The following is a 1,794-nucleotide window of genomic DNA, read 5'->3' as shown; positions in this document are numbered from 1 at the left end:
CAGGGTGGTTCCTGGTGCATTCTGCCAAGGCATCAACATGACAATCCAAACAACAACTTTGTTAAGACGTTTTTTGTTCTTTTAACTAGAGGATTTCTATCCTGGGCCCTGTATCTTGTAGACATATGAGATGCTTTCCTGAAAAAAAGACAGGTGGTAAATTTCACCTAATTGACAAAAACTGCAGAGATATGGGCATTACTTCCCTCTGTGATATTCTGCAATTCAACATTACTGCTTAGATAGAAATCTCATGGTAAGCACTTTCCTTAAAGCCCCTTTCATGTCTCTGTTCCTCAGACTGTAGATAAAAGGGTTCAACATGGGGGTCACCACTGTGTACATCATGGCAGCTGCCATGTCCCTCCCAGGTGAGTGAGAGGATGAGGGGTTGAAATACAGGGATATGATGTTGCCATAGAAGAGACAGACCACAGCCAGGTGTGAGCCACAGGTGGAGAAAGCTTTCCATCTTCCTTTAGTGGATGTGATTCTGAAAACAGCACAGGTAATGTTCATATAGGAGATCAGGATGCAGACAAATGGGGTTATGATGATAACAGCACCCTCTGTATGAATCATCAGCACATTGATGTATGTATCTGAGCAGGACAGTTTCAGGAGTGGAGTTGAATCACAGAAGAAGTGGGGAATGATGTTGTTTCCACAGAAGGAGAGTCGAGCCATGAGCAGTGTGTGCAACAGAGCATTCAGGTTGGTTACCACCCACGACTCCACAACAAGAAGGGAACAGAGTTGATGGGTCATCTTCGTGGTGTAGTGTAAGGGGTGGCATATGGCCACAAATCGGTCATACGCCATCACAGCCAGCAGGAAATTGTCCAAGTAAGCTAGCACAGCAAGAAAATACATCTGTGTGAGACACCCAGAGAAGGAAATGGTCTGAATCCCGAGTATGTGGTTAGCCAGTACCTTGGGGACAGTGGTGGAGGAGAAGCAGACATCCACAAAGGACAGGTTGCTGAGGAAGAAGTACATGGGGGTGTGCAGGCAGGAGTCTGTGCTGATGGCCAGGATGATGAGCAGATTTCCTAAGACAGTGGCCAGGTACATGATGAGGAAGAGCAGGAAGAGGAGTTGCTGTTGCTCGGGCTGCCTGGAGAGTCCCAGGAGAAGGAACTCAGAAACACTGGAACGATTTATGCTGCTCATGAGTCTGAGCCCAGCTACAGAAAGAAAAAGCAGAGGTCAGAAGGCCATCTTCTGGTTTGGACACTACAATCTTGTTCACATTATTTCTGCATTAGAGTTTCAGAATTAAAGTCTAATCTTATTTTCCACATATTCAATTTACAAATTTCATGCTTAGGTCATATTGGATCCACAGAGCCACCTGTTTAGTGTTTGTTGGATATAAAATACAGTGCTCTTACCAGTATATGGTAACATTTCCACTCTTCTTCACACTGCTTAGAAGCTTAAAGGAAACTAGAAGAAAGTAGAAAGCCACCTGTTATTGTACCGATCACATCTTTAAATGGTGGATTATGATGTCAGCTGCTGCCCCCTCTATGGGAGAGTAAACAACACATGTTGCAGAACAAACACTGGCATCTCTACTATTCTGAAACCACCTGGATAGAGCAGTTCTGTTGTTTTTAACGTAGTTGCTGGGCAATCGTGTTATCTAAGGCTTAGAAAGTCTGGGGAATACATAAGAAGGTTCTGAGAGAGTAAATTGTAGATAGTCAACATCCCAGCCCTCTGTGTCAGAAGGAGGACTTGGAGAATTAGACTGTTATTTACTGCAGCATGAAGTCCCACTGAGGAAAG

General features: G+C 44.3%; 1 protein-coding gene across 1 annotated transcript; it reads right to left on the bottom strand.

Annotated features, from left to right (window-relative positions):
* Positions 1-231: 231 nt before the first annotated feature.
* LOC308440331 (olfactory receptor 1f45-like) lies at positions 232-1,173 on the bottom strand (the record flags this gene model as incomplete). The annotated part of the gene is made up of 1 exon (XM_080942367.1): positions 232-1,173. One exon carries the CDS (start codon positions 1,171-1,173, stop codon positions 232-234), a length of 942 nt encoding a protein of 313 aa, XP_080798493.1.
* Positions 1,174-1,794: the final 621 nt, after the last annotated feature.

Source organism: Micromys minutus, assembly GCF_963924665.1.
Source record: "Micromys minutus genome assembly, chromosome: 31".
Lineage (NCBI taxonomy): Eukaryota > Metazoa > Chordata > Mammalia > Rodentia > Muridae > Micromys > Micromys minutus.
This window is presented reverse-complemented; position numbering and strand designations above follow the sequence as displayed.